Source organism: Heloderma suspectum, chromosome 7 (genome assembly GCF_057233095.1).
Source record: "Heloderma suspectum isolate Gila_16-S chromosome 7, 16-S_ref, whole genome shotgun sequence".
In the NCBI taxonomy this organism is placed as follows: Eukaryota; Metazoa; Chordata; class Lepidosauria; order Squamata; family Helodermatidae; genus Heloderma; species Heloderma suspectum.
Window position 1 is genome coordinate 125,096,300 of NC_139464.1, and position 21,673 is coordinate 125,117,972.

General features: G+C 47.5%; 1 protein-coding gene across 2 annotated transcripts in view; it reads left to right on the top strand.

Moving 5' to 3' along the window:
• Nucleotides 1–21,673, top strand: part of LOC146340303 (uncharacterized) — a 76,634-nt gene extending 54,961 nt beyond the window's left edge. For both annotated transcript variants that reach the window (XM_084811391.1, XM_084811390.1), the window contains exons 7-15: nt 647–799; nt 2,737–2,866; nt 4,370–4,444; nt 5,493–5,582; nt 12,205–12,356; nt 13,406–13,567; nt 16,383–16,453; nt 19,588–19,692; nt 20,903–21,673. In XM_084811391.1, the coding sequence (XP_084667517.1) occupies nt 647–799; nt 2,737–2,866; nt 4,370–4,444; nt 5,493–5,582; nt 12,205–12,356; nt 13,406–13,567; nt 16,383–16,453; nt 19,588–19,692; nt 20,903–21,057 (1,093 nt within the window). In that variant the 3' untranslated portion in view covers nt 21,058–21,673. The remainder of the gene's footprint in view (nt 1–646; nt 800–2,736; nt 2,867–4,369; nt 4,445–5,492; nt 5,583–12,204; nt 12,357–13,405; nt 13,568–16,382; nt 16,454–19,587; nt 19,693–20,902) is intronic.

The window sequence follows — 21,673 nt, forward strand, 5'->3', positions numbered from 1 at the left end:
TCATCTGCAGTCCTACTTAGCTGTAAGCCCTGTTGAACTCAGTGGGACTTACGTCTGAGTAGATACACATAGGATTGCACTGTTAATTTCATAGGCTTCTTTGTCTCCCCTCACCACCTTTTTATTTCCTGAACAGCTGATGGTGAATATCCCAATTTAGAGTGTTATGAACTTCCATGCTGAAGTTGTGCTCTCTCTTTTGCTTAAGTATCATCTGACCTAGGTGTGATACTTCAAAGTATATCCAGTCCAGCTGGAAAAATGTGGGCTTTTAATGTAGGAGCTTTAGGACAAGTTTAGATGTGGTGCTTCCTAGGAGGGCATGAGGAAGCCCTGACCTCTGCTAACAGAACATATGGGAGGAACAGCATTTAGAATATGCTTGCCCTGAGCACTTAAGCATGCCCACAATCCATGCCCTTGCCAGCTGCTCCACCTGCCTGTGGTAAGGATTTTTTAAATGTTTTTGCCCCTCTCATATAGAGTCACCATGAGTAAGGGCTTCCCTACAGCTTGCATGTAGGGACAGTAACATCCACACTGGCCTTTACATCTAAAGAGAAGGATAGTGGTTGAAAGGGACAGGGAAGTAATTCTGGTAACCATGTCCTCCTTTTTCCCCATGATCACCTGTGCATTCCTGCAGTTTCCTCTTTGATCTGGAAGAGAAGCTTGAGGAGAACATGTTCACCTTCAACGTGTGTGATGTGGCTCTGAGGCACGCCCCGGAATTCCGCAGGGTTTATTTGCCATACGTGACAAACCAGACCTACCAAGAACAAACCTTTCAGAGGCTGCTGTAAGGAACCTAAAGATGCGCCCTTTCCTGCCTTTTTGTTATTTTCATAGCATTCCACAAATACCATTTTAAGCAAATCTACACCATAGACGTAAGTCGCCTCCTCTCTCCAGGGAACAATAGCTCTGTAAGCAGGGAAGTTGGCATTAGCGTGGACGCTGAGCAGGGAATTCTCAGCTCCCTCACCAAACTGCGATGTCCAGGATTCTTTGGGGGAAGTTGTGACAGTTAAACTGGTACAGAATTCTGCTTTAGCGACTCCTGGTTTGGGACTGGAAATGTAGGCTATAGAGAAGTCAAAGTTCCTTAGCAAGTGAGCAGTCCTTTGTATCCCAGTATAAATCTTTTGGGAGGTATACCGTTATCATCCCTGGAGACATTTCAACAGTCTTTTCTTCCATGGACTAAACATTAACTTTTAAGCCAGTTTAAGCCAATAAGTTCCTATTTCAATTGGCAACATATCTGCTTCAGTTCATAACTGAACTGTACATGTAGAATTAAGGGGCACTCAAAGTATTATTTAACTCAGGATCCTGTTTAGAGGAAGCAGTGATTCCAGGATCTTTTCATAGGAATAAGGACAGGAAGGCCTGGCGTGCTCTGGTCCATGGGGTCACAAGGAGTCGGACACGACTGAATGACTGAACAATAACAAAGATGCATCTCCTGGAATCCAAGTCCTAGATTTGAATTGTAGGGGAATTCCAAGGGAAGGCAGCAAAGTGAGAGCATCAGAGATTAAGGCTGCAATCCGACCCTCACTTGCCTGAGAGTAAGCCTCACTGAAATCAGTTGGACTTATTTCCAAGTAGACATGTTTAGGGTTGTGCTGTAAGGTGGCAGTCCTATACACGCGCACCTGGGAGTAAGTCCCATCGGCTTCAGTAGGGCTTACGTCTGGGTACACATGCATAGGATAGCATTGTCATTTAGTCCTGAATATTTTGTGACAGTCTGCCAAGTGTAGGAGAGATAAAAGGAAAGAGCCAGACCTAAAATTTTGCTTTTTAAGGGCTGGATCTTGAGCTCTGTAGCTGGAACTTCCAGAGTAGTCAGGATTTTATTTTATATTATTATTCTTTATTCATTTTAGACATTCTTGGCCTGCTCTTCATACAAGCTCCCAGAGTGAGTTATATAAGGCAAATAAGAAGTAACACACAATAGAACCATAAAAGCAGAGCAAATAATCAGCAATAAAACGGTATAAACCCCAGATCTAAAAAAGCCTTAGTAAATAAAAGGTTTTCACTAGCACCAAGAAGATAATTGGCTCAGCACCAGGAAGTCTCCCTGGAGAGAGCTTTCCAGAGCTGGGACAGCACAACCAAAAACCATGTTTCTGGTTACCAATCAGCTCACATCCCATAGTGAGGAAAACTGGGGAAAGGCCTCTGAGGAACCTGATAATACTTGGGCAGGTTCATTGGGGGAGAAAGCTGTCCCTTAAGGACGTGCCTATTAATGTGTGTTCGTGGAGGGGGGAGGGCTGCTTTTATTGGATGTGGCTTCCTGGGTGACTTCGGGCCAGTCACTGACTCCCAGCCTAACCTACCTCACAGGGTTGTTGTGGGGATAAAATGGAGAGGAGGAGGGCCATGTAAGCTGCCTTGGCTTCCTTGCAAGGGGAAAAAAGGTGGGAGATAAATCTAACATAAATATGCAGCCCCCTCCCCACCCCCCACACACACCTGGGGTGTTTCTGCCTTTGAGCCTACTGAGCAAGGGGGCAGGCAGCAGCATAGCACTGTTGCAGCGGGCAGGAACGCAGGCTGGACCTCCGCCATAATAACCTGGCCTATGGACCCTCTGGCTCTTGTGCAGGCATGCCACAAACCCTTGCTGCCACGCTGCAGGTTGCCCACCTCTGGTATAGAAGAACGCAAAAGCCACCTGCACGTACCCGGACCTGTCTCATTTGTTCTCTCTGTCAGGAATGGTGTTCCTGCCTTCCAACAGGTCTTGGAGAGACTGGAAAGCGATCCTGTTTGCCAGCGCCTCTCCCTTAAATCCTTCCTCATCCTCCCATTCCAACGCATCACACGACTTAAACTCCTTCTCCAGGTAAGAGTGTTGGGGACACCGGGCTCACAGTTCCATAGGTCAGCCAGCCTCCTGGACTTAACGCGAGGTCGGTATAGCACATGCAGTTTTCCTAGCAAGCAAGATGTAAGTAGCAGTTGGGAAAGCACTGGGTCTCCGCTTGTTTATGACAAGGAGGTCTGCACGTACGTCATTGGCCACTGATGGCACTAACCATGTAATTTGCCATTCAAAACTTACAAACTGTTTGTATCCTAATTTTAGAAATGTGACCCAGCCTTGGGAGGATATGTTTTCCAGCACTTTAGTTTGAAGGAGCGTTAGGTGGCCCAACCAGCAGAGGGCTAGAGGTGCTGGCTTTTGTCTGATCTGGGAAGCTCAGCTGGGTCTGTTCTGGTCAGGATTTTGGATGGGAGACCTCAAGGGAATCAGGCTTCCTGCACTGAGCAGGGGGTTGTTCTCTCCCTTCAAATGGCACTAACTTTGTGGGGCCGCGGTGGCTTAGTAGTGAGGACGCTGAACTGCAGACCGGAAGGTCGGCAGGACAGCAGTTCGAGACCCAAGTGCTGCGTGACGGAGTGAGCTCCCGTCTTCGGTCCCAGCTCCTGCCAACCTAGCAGTTCGAAGGCAAGAAATTGCAAGTAGATAAACAGGTACCGCCTCGGCGGGAAAGGCAACAGCGTTCTGTGCACCTCAGTGTTCAGTCATGCCGGCCACATGGCCACGGAAGCGTCTTCGGACAGCGCTGGCTCTTCGGCTTAGAAACGGGGATGAGCACCGCACCCTAGAGTCGGACACGACTGGCTGGGGACACCTTTACCTTTTTAGCGTTAGGTGGAGGGGTCGAGTGTTGAACGCCAGGCCTTCCGTGGGCAAGCCCTGTGCTCTACCACTTACAGACCTCTCAGCCCTCCAGGAGCAGGGGTTAACTCCAGTTTCTATACACATAGTGTACTCTGGAGAGTTTTAGCAGCAGCAGCACTAAACTCTGACCCATGAGATGCATTCTATTCCCAGAGGTTTTTCAACCTAGGAGTAAAAATGGGGCCCCCTGGCAAATCTGCTTCCCTGAAAGGTGCCACATCCCCCTGTGCCCACCCCCCACGCTGGCAAGCTGGAGGGCAGAAGGAGTGCGGAGAAAGTAGCAAGCCTCTTCGGGGATGGAAACTGAGGCTGTTCTGTGTCCTGGGGGGCGGGGCGGCACTGCCATTTCTGAACCTTGGCAGCTCCTGTGGAACTGGGCGCAGCAGTGGGCGGCGCTTGCAGGAAGCCCCGCCTTCTGCGCGTGCCGAATGGCGAACAGCGGGGACTGTCTGGGGCCCACTGATTCCTGCAGTCATTCCTACTGCCAGTGCCACGGAGGCGTCACCACGTCACTCCCCTCTACAAAAGCTCGCTCCTGGGCAGAGGCAGAGATGCTGCGGACTAACTGTTTGTTAGAGCAGCTTCAATTCACTGACAATGCAAAATAGCATCAGAAAACACCCAAGCATCTCCCAGCCCCTTTTCGCTTCCCTTCCACAGAACATATTGAAGAGAACCCGGCCGGGTGCTGACGAAGAGGTGCAGGCCACCCAGGCATACGATGCTCTTGAGAAGGTAACAGATATTCAAAGCTGTTTCTCAGCGCTGCCGCCACCTCTCCCTGTCCCACACAACAAAGTCACATTGGTCCAGAAATTCCCACTAGACAGAAGCTGGAATACCAGGTACAATAATGTGCGATAATACATGCATATAGCCCAAGACTGGGGTTTGGATACACATTCTATCCATTTTGTAGTGCTGATGGAATTGACTTCCCTATCCACCCTGATGCACGGGGCCACATAAGATGCTTCACCTCTGAATGCATATGGCGATGCAGGTGTGCATACTCACATCCATTCTGTGCAAGGGCTTTTCAGTCTCACAAGGGATCCATGAATTTCCCTTGCTGGATCATGGCAAGTGATGCATATTATCAGCATCATTTTCATCCCCATGCCGTATCCATAGAGGCCTTGCAGATGAGCTCCTAGGTTGTCATTACCAAGCAGTGGATTCTGGATGCAATCCACAACAGTTTGCTTACTAACATTTAAAAAATAAGCAAAATTCTATCAGTCCCTTCAGAAACAAATGCGTGACAACTCGGCAGGATATGGGATTGTGTCTTTCACAGCTATCTTCTCAAAGGCACTATTGCTGGATAATAGGAACAACTCTGCATGCTTCCAGACACTAGGGGGCAATAAGAGATGATCCTGTAGCTTGATCAGTTCCTATTTCCTGCTCTCTCCCCTTCCTCTTCCTTCTTCCTCTGCCTCTCTGAAGCAAACACCATGTGGTCTCTCCAGGAAGGAAGGAACCATCTCTCATACCTTCTCTTACTTGCACACAGACATCCAGGCTTAGGGGGTGCTTGTAGTTAAACAGCGTTAGATAGCCTTCTCTGATGATGTGTATAAAAGCACTAATAAAGTAAGTTGATTTGAACTTCTTCTAAACTGGCTCTAGCCTGTGTTTATTTCCTCCAGTACTAAATGCTGCGTTGCCACACTTCCTCTGTCTAAAGCAACTCTGTTTTTGGAAAGTCTGGTGTGATTTACAGCAATTTCCCCCATTCTTCAGTCCTTCCACCCTGATAGTATTTTCCTCTCTGCAGCTCATCAAAGATTGCAATGAAAATGTCCAGCGCATGAAGAGCACTGAGGAGCTAATCTACTTAAGTCAAACTATGGAGTTTGAATGCAAGGTAAAAAAACTAATTCAGAGGTCCCGATCTGTGCTGCAACCACCTGCTTGCTTAACACATTCCCACCCCTCCAAACACAAAAAACCACACACATTCAGAACTAATCCACTAATGAACCACTATGGTCATTATGTGCACTTCTCACATTTGCTTCAGCTTATTCTTACCTTACAGGCAAGGATCCCATCACTATGTTGGTATGTGGGGCTGGGCTACTGTCCCCAAGGGCACAGGACAGGAGTGAGGACATTCAAGGCATCATCAGGCAACAATTGCTTTGGGGTGGGCGCAGAGACGCACCATCGACCCTGTCTCTGTGTCATACTAGTCTTCCAATGTGCTGGCTAAAGGAGTGATTCATAAATGTTCTATCTCCAGATAACCCTTTCACATGTATTCATCCACCAAGGAGCCCTTGCCCCTCCGCCACATGAGCCTTCTGTGCTGCAGAGGATTCTGGGTAGGGATGGCAGAGAATTCCGCCACGGATCTCGGTGCGGCTGAATGCCAGTGCATTCGGCCCCCCGAACTCCGTGGCAGAACGTCCTGCCGCCCCCCTGCCCCCCTGCGGATCTCCCCTGGGACGAGACTTACCTGGGACGGATCTTCCGGGTGGCTGCGGTGGTGGCTGCGGAGGTGGCAGCTGCGGCGGCTGGTCTTCCGACCTGCCGCCACCGCCGCCATTTCCAGTTTTGTTAAAAAAAAAAGAAAAGACGTGATAGGCTACGTAAAGATTTACGTAGCCTATCATGGCTGGGTTTTAAAAAAAACAACACACGACGTGATAGGCTACGTAAATCTTTACATAGCCTATCATGGCTGGGTGGGTTTAAAAAAACAAACAAACCCGCGTACGCATATGTGTTCCTTATTTTTGGCCGTCTTAGTGTCAAGGGCTCCTTGGAGGGCTCTCTTAGTCTAATCCAGTAGCCAAGTCCAGATGCAGACAAAGGGATTCTTTTCAAAGCTTTATTCTTCTTTTACAACTTAACAACTCTACAGGTAGCAGCTAGATCTGAGCAGCAGCATCCCTATGCCCTAAGTTGGAACAGTTGGTCCCCGTTTGAAAGGCAATTACTGGCAGACCCCTGAATATAAGGACTAGGGAGAATCCCTCCCCTTTTCCCTTGGATCCTCTGGGCGCAACTGTTCTTTGAGCGCCAACCGGGCGCTACGCCTCCTTTCTGTGCTCTCCATTTGGCGCCGCTCTCTGCGTCTGCGCCGCGCATCCACCCAGTCTGCTATCTGTGCTGGGTCACTCCCTGGACTGCTTTCTAATCTAGGAATGTTGGTGGGAGGAATCTCTGTCAGCTGCGGGCCCTGGGAAAAAGGGGCGTGCTCCTCTCCCAGGAGCGACTGCTCTTCCTCTGAATCAGAACTACTCTGGGATTCTATGGGCTCAGTGTCCACCCTGACACTTAGTCTAAGTAAATTTTTACGTAGACTATGACGGCGAAAATAAAGGGGAACGCAAATAGCGTAGCGGGCTCTATTTGCGCCCCTTTTTGATTCGCCGTTTTAGCCTATGTAAAGATTTACGTAGGCTAAAACGGTGAATCAAAAAGGGACGCAAATAGTGCCCGCTATGCTATTTGCGTTCCCCTTTATTTTCGCCGTCATAGTCTACATAAATATTTACGTAGATTCAGACGGCCAAAAATAAGGAATGCAAATGGCGGCAGCCGTAGCCGCCGCCATTTGCGTACATGGTGTTTTGTTTTTCCCCAGAGCCCACCATGGCCGGAAACCCGGCTGCGGACGGCTCTGGGCTGGCTGGGCCTGGCCGGCTGCTCCGCGGAGCTGCCGCAAAGCACAGCCGGCCATCGAGGATTCTGGGGGGAGGGACGGAACGCCTCCCCCCCATCAACATAATCCGCGAAAGGTAAGTCACTTTTGTACATCCCTAATTCTGGGACATATTCTTGGCCGCCTTGAGTCCCAGTATTGGGAAAAAGTGGGATATAAATAAATATAATAATAAATATAATAATAACGCACTCAATTCATGCAGGATGTTGAGGCCTGCTGGGCCTCAGCGTGGGTCCATGTTAACGAAGGGTATCGTAGAGCGCGCCCGACACTCTCCTGCACCTGTGAAGTACAGGGGAAAAGCAGTAGTGGGTTGGCATGCTGTCTTTCAGGAAAGCTTGTCTGCCATTATTGAAATTCCATAATAAACTTCAAAGGAATTCCAGTTCCTCACCATTTTATTTATTTAAAACATTTTTATACCACTGTTCATTCTGTTTAGAATTCCAGGATGGTGCACAAGCCATTAAATCGTAACATAAAATAAACAGCTAAACTCCTTAATTCATAAGAATATACAGAAGTTATAATGCCTAGGTGAACAAAAATGTTTCAGCCTATGTGGAGGATTACCCTAGATGGGAGCCTCTGCTCTAGAGCAATCCCACTGCTGTAGCCACCAATTGTGGAAAAACATCCCTTCACCAGGTTATCCTGCATTCACTTCTGCGACCACCATACATCTACACCCCTTTATTTAATATACCCTTTTTGCCTAAGGTAGCTGGTCATTAGATGTGAGACAAACAGATCAGAGGTACAAGTAAAATAAATTAAGATATGGAATGTTTTATGAAAAAGGAATAAAACAATGAAGCCTATCAATTTATGCTTACTGTTTCTTTAAAACATTGGCCCTGTTCAGTTGCACATTGGGGAAGGGTAGTTAGGCTAACCATGGTGGATGGTGGTTGCTGCTAACCACTGCGAGAGCTACTGCCTCACGTGCAGGTAACCATGTTCCACAATGTGGTTAGACTAACCATTCTTTCACCACCTTCCCTCTCACAGGAGCCTGCAGTCCTCCAGATGGGCAGCCATGCATCCCAGCAGCCTTTGTGCTGTCAGCCATTTTGGTGCTTGGTTACTCCTTTGGCCACTCTTGCCATGGAGCTCTATGGCAGCTGTCAATTAACCATGGAGGTTGTTCAGACATCAGGCTATGCCATCTTGCAGCAAGTGGTTAGTGAACATGGTTAGAACACTCTGCCTCATCACCTCTCTGTTCAAATTCAGGACCAATGGGCATCTTTAGAACATTGCGCTCTCCCCCAGTCAGATGGTACCAGTTTTGATCCAACCATACTGTATATAAGACAGAAACTTGGCCTCATAGTCCCCCCTTAATGAAAGCAGCAACAGTAATTGCCAGCATATTAGGCTCACGTTGCATCTCTCCTCTGGCTCAAGCCTCAATAAATACATTTCTTCCTCTTCCACTGTTAAGCTCTTCATCTTCAGTCCTTGGAAAAAAACAGAACCACTGAACATATTAAACCTTTACCTCAAAAAAGCCAGTTTCTTTACAGCCCAGCACCAGAAAGCCTGCAGCTTGGGCATCAAGCGAGTCTCTATAAGACAGGCATTCCATAGTTGGGGTGCCCCTGCTGAGAAAGCCCTTTCCTTTGTTAATACATACTCCCTTGATATGTACCTCTGATAGAGGCATCTGAAGAACGGTCTCAAGAGAAGATCTTGATGCAGGGGCAGGTTAGTAAGGGGTGCTCCTTCAGGGATTAGGGTCCCAAGCTGTTTAGGGCTTTAAAAGTATGAGCACCTTGAATTGGGACTAGGAGCAAATATCTAGACAGCTGAGCAAAGGGCTGGATATGCCTGATCTCATCTGATCTCGGAAGCTAAGGCCCTGGTTAGTACTTGGATGGGAGACCGCCTGGGAATCAGGCTTCTTGCATTGAGCAGGGGGTTGGACTAGATGGTCTTGTAGGCCCCTTCCCACCCTATGATACTATGAAGTTCTTTTAAAACTAGTGTAATGTGTATAAAGCCTGGCTGTACCAGCTAGGACTCCGGTTGACATTTCAGAGTAGCCTTCAAGGCCAGCCCCCTGTATAACACACCAGAGCAGTCCAACCGGAAGGTTATCAGACTATCCCTGTCCAGAAATGGTCAAAGCTGGTGAATGAACCAAAGCAGGGAAAGGCCCCCTGTACCACTAAGGTCACTTGGGCCTCTAGTGAGAAAGCAGGACCTAGGAGTATGACCAGACTGTACACATACTCTTTCAGGGGGAGTGCAATGTCATCCAAAATAGGAGAAACAATTTCCTGGGCCTGAGAACAATCCAGCCACAGTGCATCCATCTGATCACGATTCATCCTCAATGTATTCGCCCTCATCCAGCCCATCACTGTATCCAGGCACCAGTTCAAAACCTCGACAGCCTCACCTGAATCATTCAGATGACAAAAAGAGCTGGGTTTCATCAGCATAGTGATGGCACCTCACCCCAAATCCCTGGATAACCTCACCCAGTGACTTCATATACATGTTAAAGATTGTGGGTGGATAAGATGGACCTTTGTGGAACCCCACAATGACTGCACAGATGCCTCGGGGTAGAGCAGGAATCCCCCAGTGCTACTCCCTGAAACCATCCCCAAAGGCAGGGGCAGAACCACCTCTTACTGTTGCCTCCCATCCCCAACCCACAGAGTCAGTCCAGGAGGATGCCATGGCTGGTGGAATCAAAAGCCACTGAGAGTCAAAGGAGAATTAGCAAGGTCACATTCTCCCTGTCTCTCTACCCCTCTCCCTTAAAAAACAGACAAACACATTTTCTTACCAGCAGCTGGGATTGCTTTGAAATAGATTTCTGCTTAGTGCGCTGCTTAGTGTGTTTGGGCTCAGACTCCAGCTCTGCCTTGTACTCAGTATTTTGGGCAGGTTACTTGTTCTTTGCCATGCCTCCCATGGCAGTCGTTTTGTAGTGGTGCTCAGGACAGTTTCTCAAATTGCTAAAGGTGCCCATGGCCCCAAAAGGTTGCCTACCCCTGATGTAGGGCATATGATATATTAAGATGGACCCATGGTTATCATGGCAGCCATGAAGTCCCGAGCCAGACACACACATCCCCCGCCCAAAGTCAGCCTCGGTGCGATTGCTGAAATCTACCAGGACAATCATCCTGCAAGATTCTAACACCATGCCTGAGACCACCTCCATCAGCTCAGGCAGGGAGACCTGATGGGCATGGGGTAGTCAGTACAACAACAGAAACCCCAATCTGTCTCTCAAGCCCAACAGCAAATACAAATACTCAAGACCAGTACCTCCCCAGACACGTCTTCTCAGAGGGAATCCTTAGACTCCTCTCCCCAACCCTCCAGCTGATGTTGGTGCTGCACAATCTCATGACACAGACTGTTCCAGAGGAAAGCAGAGTGCACCTTGCTAAAGTGCCCAGCACAACCAGGTCTGGCTTCTGCCTTTACCCAGCCTATATTTAGGACATCTCTACACCAGCCTTAAATCCTGCATTTAAAATGGGGCTTTCTGCTTCCGCTTTAAATGTAGGATCGCAACGACTCCCCTTTCCCCCTCCTTCTCCCCTAATCTGAGTCTTCCATACCTTTCATTGATCTCGCTCCTCTTCTTGCCACTTTTACTCTTTCCACAGAGGGAACTCAAGCAGAACACAACAGGGTAATCTGATAGCTTGAGACGTCTGACTTGGCCACAGTGACACACTCCTTAGTTGCATCCCATTTGGATTACTGTAACACGCTCTACGTGGGGCTGCCTCAGAAGAGCGCTCGGAAACTTCAGCTGGTTCAAAGAACTGCGGCCAGACTGCTGACTGGGGCTGGTTACAGGGAGCATACCACTCCCCTGCTAAAACAGCTTCCCTGGCTCCCAGTCTGTTTCTGGACACCATTCAAAGTGCTGGTCATGTCCTATAAAGCCCTATACGGCTCAGGTCCAAGTTATCTGAAAGACCATATTCTACCCTATGAGCCTACTTGTGCCCTGAGATCTTCAGGGGAAGCCCTTCTCGCCATCCTGCCACCATCACAGACACGCCTGGTGGGAACACGGGAGAGGGCCTTCTCAGTGGCTGCCCCAAGGCTCTGGAACTCCCTTCCCAGGGAGGCGAGAGTGGCACCCTCCTTGGTATGCTTTTGTAGGCATGTAAAAACTTTCTTGTTCCAGCAAGCCTTTAGGAATAACTAGTCTGGACCTGTGAAATATGACAGATGGATACTATTTTTCTTGTTTTCTTTTAATGTTTTGATATTTTTATAATGTTAATATTGATGATTTAATTACATTTTTAACTTTTGTATACTTGTATTTATATTTATAGGTTTTAGCTGTACAAGTTTTAATGTTGTAAAGCCACCTTGAGTCCCAGTATTGGGGAAAAGGTGAGATATAATAATAATAACAATAACAACAATAACAATAATAGCAGCAGCAGCAGCTCATTATCTGTGATCTATTTAAAAACGGAACAAAGGGCATTTAGTGCAGGAGACACCTTGGAGGTCTTGGCGTCATATAAAGAGCCCGCAAATGTCCGTGAAGGAGCCATCTCGATGGCAGGATAAAAGCTCTGTGTGAAGAAAACCCTTAGTTAGTATCTACCCAAGTGATTCATTTTCTATGGGCTAACTGAGCAATATAGAACATCAAATTTCCCCCACTGTACATCAGTCACACTTCTTCCCAGCACCAGAGACAGGATAAGAAACGTCCACCTACACATAGGGAGAGGACAGCAGCCCTCGGCCTTGTGTCGAAGCTCACAGAGATGATGGGCTTCGCTTGAAACAGCTGTGCTTCCTTTTGCAGATTTTCCCACTTATCTCACAGTCACGGCGGCTCGTGAAGCGTGGCGAACTCACAGCACTGGAGTACAATCTGAGCTTGAAGTGGAAACTCACCACCCGGCCCATCTACCTACATCTCTTTAACGACTACCTGCTGCTGTCTCGGCCCCGGGAGTGAGTGCTGGCGGGCGGGTCGCGCCTCTCTCAGAGAGTTGCTAGAGGGGCTGAGTCTTCGATGGACTGTGTGGCACCGCGGGCCCTGCAAACGTGGCCCCCAAAGGTTGCCCACAGCATGGTGTCCACGCAGCCCATTGCACCAAAGTCAGTGCTGAGGTTTAGGGGTGAATCTACGTGAGATACATGTGCCTATTCAACATGCCCAGGGCCACCAAAGAGCTGCAGTCGGAAACCAAAGGAAAAGAGCATGTGGACATGCTGTGCTTCACTGCATTCCTGAACTTTTCCTCCCTGCTGTTGTCGGGCACTTGTGAAAGCCCATGCCCCGACAGAAGCTCCGCTGCTGACCCCTGGAGGCCCCTCTTCCCGCTGGCTCAGCATCTCTCCCCGAACAAGCAAGCGGTGGCAGGAGTGAGGAGCAGGATCAGCAGCTGCTACCCATCTTGCTCTGGGAGGCGGTGTGGATTGGGCCCAGACAGATAGTGAGCAAATGAATGGGGAGTGGTGACAGCAGCAAGGAGAATGAGGAGGAGAGGGGGCCACTGAGCGCATCTTGCCTAAGGATTCCCCCAAACCTGAGGCTAGCATTGACTGCAGCAATCAGAAGTAATTGGAAAGCATGCCCACGCCTCAGTACTCGGACACTCAGCAGTGGCATTACGCCAAGCCTTTACCATTTTCAAAAAGCAAATACTGTGGTATAATGGTCTGAGTGTTGGACTAGGACTGGGAACCTCCGGATTCATATCCTCACTCAGCTGTGAAGTGCTTTGGATGACCGTGGGTCAGTCAGTCCAAGCAGCTATGGACTGTCCACCGAGAGCCAAAAATTATTATTTTCATATTTCTACAGTATTCCAAGGAGCTTTCCAACAAAATAAATTCAGGTACAGTGTTAATGGGCTGCAAGTTTAAAAGGTCAAGGAGAAATAAACAGTGTTGTACGTTTTCTTCTTAAAAGGCCATCAGAAGCAAGCAGCTCTCTTTGTTGCTCATAAAAACCACCCTTCACCTCTCTAATACTCCTTCATCTCTGTCTGCTGTAGGAACGGGCGCTTTATTGTATTCGATTATGCTGCCTCCTCAGACGTGCGTGGAGAGAAGTGTGAAATGAAACTGCACGGAGCGAACAAAAATGTTTTCCGCCTCTTCCTGCTGCAGAACAATCAGGGGAAAAAAGTGGAGTTCCTCTTCCGTACAGAAACACAGTAAGAAAAGCGAATGGCTTATGCCTCAGAACTCCCAGCACCGCAGTATTCCTCAGAATGACTTTCAGAATGGTGAAGACAACACTTTATATGGCAGTGTACTCCAAGCAACAGAACACTACTTTGTTACATTAGGCCAAGCCTGGGAAACTACGGGGGGGGGGGCAGGGACCCCCCCAGCCCTCTGTGGGCTGAATGACGTCAGTGGGTGTGGATACGCCCCCTGATGACATCGGGTCCCTGGTCAAAGTGCCAACTGGAGCTTTTCTGGTCAGGGCGTGGGCTGGGGAGCTGGCTTTACTTGCTCTTTGCCTTCCCAGTAAGGGGAAGGCACAGGACAAGCAAAGCGCACTCGGCTGGCGCTTGCAGGAGCTCCTCTGCGTGCCAGCCAAGCGTGCAGCATGTAGCATTAAGTGCATTAAATAAGAGGAATCTCCGTTATCTCCCAAGGGGGCCCCTCTCCATGCTCCCTCCTGAGCCCCTGGTCATCTCTGGCAAAGGGGAGGGGAGTGGCCAGGGTCTGCAGTGGGAGCCCAAGCCTCCGCAGGCCAGATGAGGCCCCCGGGGGGTCCCCATCAGACAGACCTCCACTAAAAACACATGCCAATTTGTGTATCGTATTAAGAGTCTCGGCAAAGCTTCCCACCGGGACCAATTTGATAACGGTGCTGAGAATTCTCTCTTATAGACCCCTAGTTTCCAGCCCTAGCAGAACTACAGTTCCTAGGATGCCCTGGGGCCAGGGAATAACTGCAATCCCACACATTTCTACTTAGAAGTAGGAGCCACCGAGTGCAGTGAGACTTGCTTCTAGGCCAGCATGTGCCTAAACTATTCCTAAGACTGGTGTGTGCACCTGTCCAGTGACGTTCTGCACGCTTCTCTGCACAGCCACCTGTCTGATCACTTTGCTGTACCATGAATGCTTCATTTAGCAGGCCTCCTTCTCTTTTTGTACTAACTCCATGAGCCATTTTGACCTCTCCTCAGTTAGCCAGTCACAATTACCAAGCCATGCTTGCCAAAAGGCCTTGAGTAGAGTCCATTGTTAGGGTTGTTTTTAATGCAGTTTTGTTTTTATATTATTTTGTAGGCTACCTTGAGCCTCCCCTTTGGAGCTTAGAGGTAGGATATAAATGTAAAACAAGAACAGCTCTCAGATGGGCTGTCCATGTGCGCATGCATGCGCATGTGAGAGAGAGTGTATGCATGGATGTTCATCCTTCAGCCTACCAAAAAAACGTTCAGAGCACTTTTAAAGTGATTGCAAAAGTGCTGGAGTGATGTGGGGGGGGCAGAATGATGGGGGAGGGATGATATCACAGCTGACAGTTGGCCACCCCCCCACCCCCGATGGAAAGTTGTGAATACAGTATTTATTTATTATTTACCTCAGGGCACACACAATGTCAGGACGCCCCTGTTGCCTGCTGAATCCTCCAATAGCCAGAATCAACACTCAGACAAAAGGGCTGCTTTCCAAGGCTTTAATTCCATTCACCCTAATGAAGCATACAGATGCTAATTGCCTGAGACTCAGAGGAACTACAAAGGAGCAGCCATCTAGAGGTTTCTGAGGATTAGGACGTCAGTTTATCTCCGTTTGGGAAAAACGCAGCGACTCTCTGAACTTAAGGGGTGGGAAGGGAAGATCTCCCCCTCTCTCACGGGGCCTCGGGGCGCAGTTGTTGATGTCGAGCCAATTGGGCTGAGCGCCTAAGCTCGGCTCCTGCAATCGCTCGCTTGCGCTTGGTGTCTAAAAGCTCAAGTTGTCCCCCCCTTTCCAAGGATGTGAGCGGGGGGGGGGAGATCCCCCTCCAGCTGTGCCTCTGAAGTCTGAGTTCCTCTCCCATGAATTGCCTCTCCTCCTCAGAATCAGAGCTGCCTTGGGACTCTATGGGCTCAGATGCAACCCTGACACACAAGGGCCTTTAAAATGAAGTTTCCAGTACAAAGCCACCCACAAAACACCTCTGCTACACATTAAGTACTGTGCCTATATTCACCTTTAGTATCACTTGAAGGCAGGAGCAGAAGTCATGATGAGTTGTAGGAGTCTGGGCACTTAAAAGAACAGGATGAATGTGACGCTTGTGGCTGAGAGAGAAATTAGACATTATACTGAAGAGAAGACTACATGGAGCTGTGTGCCTCTCTATGTAACGAGAGATGGCAAACAAGTCCCCCGCTCTGAGGTGTTCCAAGCATTCCATGCACTTCTCAAAAAGCCCTCAAAGTGGGGGGTGGGGGGTTGCAAGTACCCACAAGAAATATTTGTACGTCCCAGTTCCCTCCCCATTTGCTCAGAGAACAGAACTTGGCAGGAAACAACCTGGTTCGCAACCATGGTGCAAGGGATACTCTGGCATCAGTAGTCTATGCTCTAGTAACCTCCAAGTTAGATTGCTGCAATATTCTCTATGTGGGGCTGCCCTTGAAGATGGTTCAGAAGCTGCCGCTTATACAAAATGCAGCAACCAGATTGACAGTAGGGACTAAAAGGTCTGAACATACATCACCAATTCTGGCTCGCTTTCACTGGCTGCGTGTATGCTTCTGAGCTCAATTCAAAGTTTTTACCTATGGAGTCTTACACAGCTAGGAACTACAATACCTGATGGAGTGCTTCTCCTGGTATGAACCTACCCATACACTATGATCTTTGTTAAGGCCACTAGTGAGGTAATGGCTAAGGGCATAATTTGCTGTGCGCCACAAGAGAATGAAGCAGAGGATACTGTATCTTGGAATTTCACCAGCAACCACTAAGTACATCTTTGAGTATTATCCTCAGCACTTCTTTTTTATTTTCTAGGAGTGAGAAGCTGCGATGGATTTCTGCTCTTATGCCACAACAAGCAGAACCTGACCTTTTGGATGACTCTGGTAAGATTGCTCAGGACATACAACAGGGGGCCAGCACACCTACCAAGGATGTTACAATCATTCATGGGAAGCATTCAGTACATGTATTTCCACATCTGCGGCTTTCTCAGGAAGTAGTTTTCCCTTCCCAGCCCACAATTTGCTAACATAAGTTTCAATTCTGAACATGCACCACCCCCACAAAAACCCAGTGATCATTAGTGATGGACAAGGTCCTCCAGGTTCAGTTCAAAATCACCCAGAGCGCATGCATTCTTGCTCAGTTTGGACCAGGCCTGAACCGGCTTGTTTTAAGCTCAAGCCCATTCCAAGCTTGCCCTCATCACCCACCTGATGATGTCAAACGGAACATGAGGAGGCCCCATCCCCAACCTCTTCAGAAGTCCCATTAAAGCTCCATCTCTTTCCCCATAACACATCTGAAAGTGGCAACAATGAGATGGGTTACCACGGCAGCCAAGAATATTCCCTAAAACACTGCAGGAACAGCATGCGGAGTGCCAGGATCTCATCATTTCTCAGTGGCCTTGGCACCTCCAACGCTGTTGCAGGACCTAAGGAAGGCTATGGCACAGCAATTCTCATCATTGCTGCCTGGTAGGTTTCAGTGGGAAAGAGAAAGGTGCAATTCTGATCTTCAGTAGCATCACTAAGGACAAGCAGCTCTGTGTCAAGCTTCAAGGAAAAGTGTGATTTATTACTAATGTATTATTATTTATTCAATTTATGAGTCGCTCTATAGCCAAGGGCCTCAGGGCAACACACAAAATAACAACAAAAACACAAATAATAAAACACATTGAAAGTTTTAGAAGCAGCAACAGAAATTCAGTATTTCAGAAATTCAGTATTTCAGAAACTCCGTATTTCAGAAATTCACCATCCCTGCTGAAAGGCCTCCTCATGAAGGCTCCTTATCCCTCAACAGTCACCACCAGCAGCTATTCAAGCAGGACCATTCCACCAGCCCTGCTTAAAAAATTATTTCCCCCCTCTTCCCTCCCCATTCATTTTTCCTTGTGCCCCATGTCTTTTTAGAGTGTAATCCTGTGGGCAGGGACTGTCTTGATTAATAGATTATATGTAAGCCACTCTGGGAGCCTTTTTGACCAAGGAACGGCATAAAAATACTTCCAATAAATAAATGGTATAAATAACTCAGCTAAAAAGTGATGATTTTAAAATGCAGCATTAAACACTAAAAACAAAACAAGCAACAGTTAAAATACTTCTAAAGGCCTGGGAGAATAGAAAGGTCTTTGCCTGGCACCAAAAAGTCAACAAACTAGGTGCTGGGTGGACCTCTCTAGGAGGGCATTCCACAATTTGGAATGCCCTCCTAGGCCTCTGCAGAAAAGGCCTGCTCATGAGTATAAATGAATCTCAGTGCGTGTGGGTAGTCAGAGCAGGGGCTCAGATGATGATCTCCGGGCATGGGTAGGAACATATGGAAAGGGGTGGTCCTTTAGATGCTGAGGCCTGAAGCCATGAAGGGCTTCATACATTAACACCAGCACCTTGAATTGGGCACAGAAACAAACTGGGAGCCAGTGAAGATGGGACAACACTGGTGTAATATGGTCATAATGACCAATTCCAGTCAGTACCCTAGCTGCCAAATTTTGTACAAACTGAAGTTTCTGGAACATTTTCAAGGGCAGCCCCACATACAACACATTGCAGTAATCCAAGCAGGAGGTTACCAGGAAATGGATTACCAAAGCTAGACCGTCACTATCCAGGTAGGGTCATAAGTGGCACACCAGCCTGAGCTGGTACTTCTCTCTCCCCCCGCCCCCTTCAGAAATAGGAACCTAACCATTTACATAAGTGCAGCTCCACAGGATAACTCCCATTTTTCTTGTCCATATGCCTTTGAAATCCAATGTTCCAGCCTATATGTTCTATAACACTGATTCTTCCCTTCTCTTTCATCTTAGAATTTTACCTGACTCCTGGATGGGAGGGGTTGCTTGTTGCCTTCAGGTCCACAGTCCCTTCCACTTAGGCTAGAATCTCTCAAACATTTCCAACTCAGCCCTCTTCATTGCATTTAACTTGCAAGCCCCCCGCCCCCATCTCTTCAGCAGGCAAATGCACAGAAATCTCTTACACAATCGACTGCAATTACACATAAAGTTATTTTTATATTTTAATGTTTTTGTGTGATTTCCTTACATTGTTTTACTGATTATTGCAACCCATTTTGTGAAGACAGTTTATCCTGAAAGCTGTCTTAAAAATCCATCCATCCATTCAATCAATCAAGGATCCGTGGACTGAGGCACTAATCCAATACTGGCATTAGAAGAAGCATCTCATATTCCCTCCTAAAATGAGTCAGCTGGGGAAGGAGATGGGAATAGGGAGCTGCTGCTCTGGCCAGAAGCAGCTGCCATATGTTCTGAGACTCTGTGCACCTTCCATGGTAAGCACAGCAGTATTTGATGGCCATGATATTAGATCTCTGCTGCTGGGAGGAAACTGTCTGTGGCTGTCTCCTTAGAAATTTGCACATGCCCCTGCAGTCTTTTGGGGAGGAGGGAACCACCACCACCCCACTGTGAGAACCACCGCTCTATGTCTTCCCAGTGGTTATCATCTGCTATTTTCCTAATCAAAAATTCCACCCCTCGCCCAAGTGTTCTACCCCAACTCTTATCACCTGCATGGCGGGCATAAACAGCCACTATTCTGAGAGGTGTCCCCCCCCCCCCCAAAGGAGAACTTATAGCAAGGCTGTGAGTATTCCATTATTCCAGGAGCAGAATTCATATTGGGCCCGCAATTAATCATCTTGAGAATCGTCTTCCATTGAAAATGGCAACACCGAGACACAAATTTCTACTCCATAACACACAAAAGCTTTGTGAGCAGTGCCTGGTGGAATATCAGAATTCAAGAGCAGGGAATGGAACAGAATTATGGGGGAGGGGGAATTCTGTATGTGTATTTGCCTAAATGATACAAATCATAGAACCCAGCTTTCCTTGGTGCACATTTTTTATTTTAAGTGCAAAGGACACACATCCATGACTACATTTTCGTTTTTAAAAACCCACAATGCATTTGAACGGTTTTAACAACAATGCACCTGGCAACTAACAATCCCTGCATTCCCATCAAACTTTCAGATGCACCTCAGGTTCAGTGCGTGAGGTCATACAAAGCCCGAGAGAACGATGAGCTGGTACTGGAGAAAGCAGATATAATTATGGTCCTGCGGCAAAGTAGTGACGGTGAGTGGATTCAACGGGGTGTGTGTGGGGGGAATGAGCCCGACCTTTGGCTGTGACATTGGCAGTGATGATGGCAATGACATCTGGTTTCCCATGGAAGAGGGTTTCCTTTTGAATTAGATCTCATAAGCATTTCTGGGACTGAGAAGGATAGAATGGAAAAGGCTGCTTTACTTGATTCCAAACTTCACATTAAGTTTCATTATGGTTGTTTTAATTTTATGCAGCTGTGAGAGGCTGCAGTTTTTAATGGCGCATTAAGGTGCACTTAACCCTCTCCCTGTGGGCTGTTTTTCCAGTCCAAATCACCGCCCTCAAGCTGTCTTTCTCTTAGGGAGAAACATGAAGGGACCTGGTATCTTTTCCCCTTCAAGTGGTGGTAGTGGTGGAATTTTGGATAAGAAAAATGCCCCGTGTGGGTAGGATTAAGCATCCTTCCAGTCACTACTCCAGTGAAAATACAGCCCATCATGACTGCATTAAAGTTGTACAAAATCTCCATGTGGCTAATGTTTTGCTCCTTTTTTCAGATGATTGTAAAAGGTAGGTTGGGAGATAGAAAATGGGAAGTTTTCTGCTGAATTGCTTTGAATCATGATTCACACACACTCTGCATGAATACAGATCGATACTTACAAGTGAGAACTTACCACAGTTTACACATGGCCACTTGGTAAGCCAGTAGCCTGATGGGTCTGCTGTGAACTTGATGACACACCTGGTCACCTGGTACCTAAGGAGTAATGGTTCGGGAGAGAGACATGGGTAGGAAGTGATGCAGTACAAACACATTTATGAAAAGAAAGTACACATGCATGCAACCTTTATATTTGTTTGGAAGTAAGTCCCACACTCTTCAATAGGACTAACTTCCAAGCATGCTTGGTTACAGTTGGGGATGCAGATTAAGAGGTCTCCTCACCCCAGAGCAGTAACGTTTCCACTTACCACCACCTGGCAGGATGATACAGCCAGCCCATACTGACAGTCAAACCACTCCAGGATAAGCTATCCCACCCTGGGAATAAGGTGAGCTGTATCCTCTGATCAAATGGTAAGGAGGATCTTATGGCACATCAGGTGCAGATGCATGGAAAAATGGTTGCATCACCTAGATGGCTGACTTACGAAGTGGTTACGTGCAGATTGTGGCGATTTATCACTCAATAAGTGATTGCCTATTCACCCTTTACATATGTTCCCTCTGCAGGCTGGATTGAAGGAGTGAAACTCTCAGATGGAGAGAGAGGATGGTTCCCTTCTGATCAAGTGGAATTCATCTCCAGCAAGCATGCACGGCAAATGAATTTGAAGGAGGAACAGCGTGTTAAGAATGCAAAACAACAGGTCTTTCACAAGAAATAGGGTCTCCTCTCCCCATAACACAAACACTTTTATCCTCTGTTGCATGTCCCTGACCCTGAACAAACCGGACATTGCTGCATTTGGTTTTCTAGAAGAGAGACCTTTCCAGAGGCTAATAAGCAATATTTAGTCCCACCAAAAAGGGACATAGTGCTTACCAAAGAGAAAGAACTGACCTCATCCTGTGCATCACCAGGAATAGAAAAATAGTAGTAGAAGAAAAAAGCTGCATCATCTTTTCTGTGATGGTTGCAAAGAAGAAATACAAGATTGCTGGGAACTGGATGTTAGAACGTTTGGGAACCTATTACTGACTCTTCAACCGTTCAAATGCATGAACTCCTTGAGAACTTTGCTTCACCTTTTGCTCTGCAAAATGAGGATGTTTACCTCACAGAAACACATGAGGCTAAACTGTTAGTACTTCAAAGTGCTTTGAATTCCTACAAAAGAAGGCATTAGAGAAAAATATAGTTTGTAGTTATTATCATGGAGACAGATGTTTCCATTTGAAATACTTCCATTTATTTTAATCGCCAAACGTTGCCTACCAAAGGAGAAATACATAGATAAGAATAAAAGTCAAATTGCCCTGAACTTACCACCTGCAAACAGC